The sequence below is a fragment of the Anneissia japonica genome, unplaced genomic scaffold (assembly GCF_011630105.1).
Source record: "Anneissia japonica isolate Jap-2015-1 unplaced genomic scaffold, ASM1163010v1 scaffold115776_len1257_cov121, whole genome shotgun sequence".
NCBI classification, from domain to species: Eukaryota; Metazoa; Echinodermata; class Crinoidea; order Comatulida; family Comatulidae; genus Anneissia; species Anneissia japonica.
In genome coordinates this window covers 1-1257 of record NW_022701024.1, presented here as the reverse complement: position 1 = coordinate 1257, position 1257 = coordinate 1, and the positions used below count along the sequence as shown (strand labels likewise).

The following is a 1257-nucleotide window of genomic DNA, read 5'->3' as shown; positions in this document are numbered from 1 at the left end:
TGAAAAAAAGCAAGCAAAGTAAATCGATATAAAGTACAAAACCTAATACATCCGATTGTACTTACGCTTTCCCAAGCATGGCTTTGACACAAGAGGTTTTCCCGGAACCCTCGTTACCTAGGAACATCAGTCTTGAATTAACAACTGTTATTTCACCAGTTTTAAGTGCATCTTTGAATGCTTTGACGGCTTCGGGACCCCTGGCTAAAATCTCTGACGGAATTGATAGTTCTAATTAATATAAAAATAAAAATCAAATATTTAGTATGTTGTCCTATGTTGTCTATACTGATACTTTTTATTTAATTCACTTTCTAAATTACATTTTAATTAATTACGATTAACATTTCTTACAATTCTCAATCAAAATGCAACTGAATTAAAAATAATATAGTAGTGTATAATTATATTAGAAAATAAATGTAATGAGTAATATGTCTGTTAAATGTGGTTTAAACAGGTCATTATCGTACCTTTAAGTAGTTCTTTCAACTCCTCCTTTTTCTTGGTTTTCGTGGTTTTTTCGTAATTTACACATTCTTTATCATGATACACATCAAGAGGCGTCTTTCCATCCTGCAATAACAGACACGAGCACGCGATGATTCGTTTCATTGCATGGGTGACGGTTGCAAATTAAATCAACAAAAAACAGTGGTACCGTATATTTTGGTTTAAAAACCATAATGATATAATAATAAAATGGTAAATAATAATTTAAATAATCAACACTATGAGCATTACAACTTTATACTATTGTTGTAATTTACTATCACTATCACATCACATCGGGGAAAAAATATTTATTGAAATCATACTTAAAAAATCATTATCATTACCATATTCGCTAACATTTTAATCGATTTAATGTTTTATGAATTTATATTTATTACGTTGGTTTTAATTAGTAAAAATGTTTCAAGTAGTTTCATATACAGTTGTTGTATTAAGGTCATTGCCTGATATTCTTTTGATGCATTTCATTTTTCTGTACATTACCTTATCTTTTATTGTCACTGACGCGCCAAAGGTGATCATGAGAATTGCGACTTCCTTGTGTTGCTCGTGCGTCAGCGTCGGATTCCATAGACACCAATGTAGTGGTGTGCGTCCCTCCTGCAATGAAATGATAATCAACGTCAAGTTTGTTGAACACGCATAACACAAGAATATCAATTAACAAATATTACGCAAACGTAAAAGTACCTGAAATAATTTATAACCATAATAGGCCTACTTAATTATCGCCAATGAAAT

The 1257-nt window shown here is 31.0% G+C and overlaps 1 protein-coding gene across 1 annotated transcript; it reads right to left on the bottom strand.

Moving 5' to 3' along the window:
• Nucleotides 1-8: 8 nt before the first annotated feature.
• LOC117103463 lies at nucleotides 9-1116 on the bottom strand (the record flags this gene model as incomplete). The annotated part of the gene is made up of 3 exons (XM_033244017.1): nucleotides 9-231; nucleotides 474-576; nucleotides 1000-1116. Coding segments are annotated over 3 exons (390 nt in total), but the record flags the coding sequence as incomplete, so codon positions are not given.
• Between the last annotated feature and the right edge of the window lie 141 nt (nucleotides 1117-1257).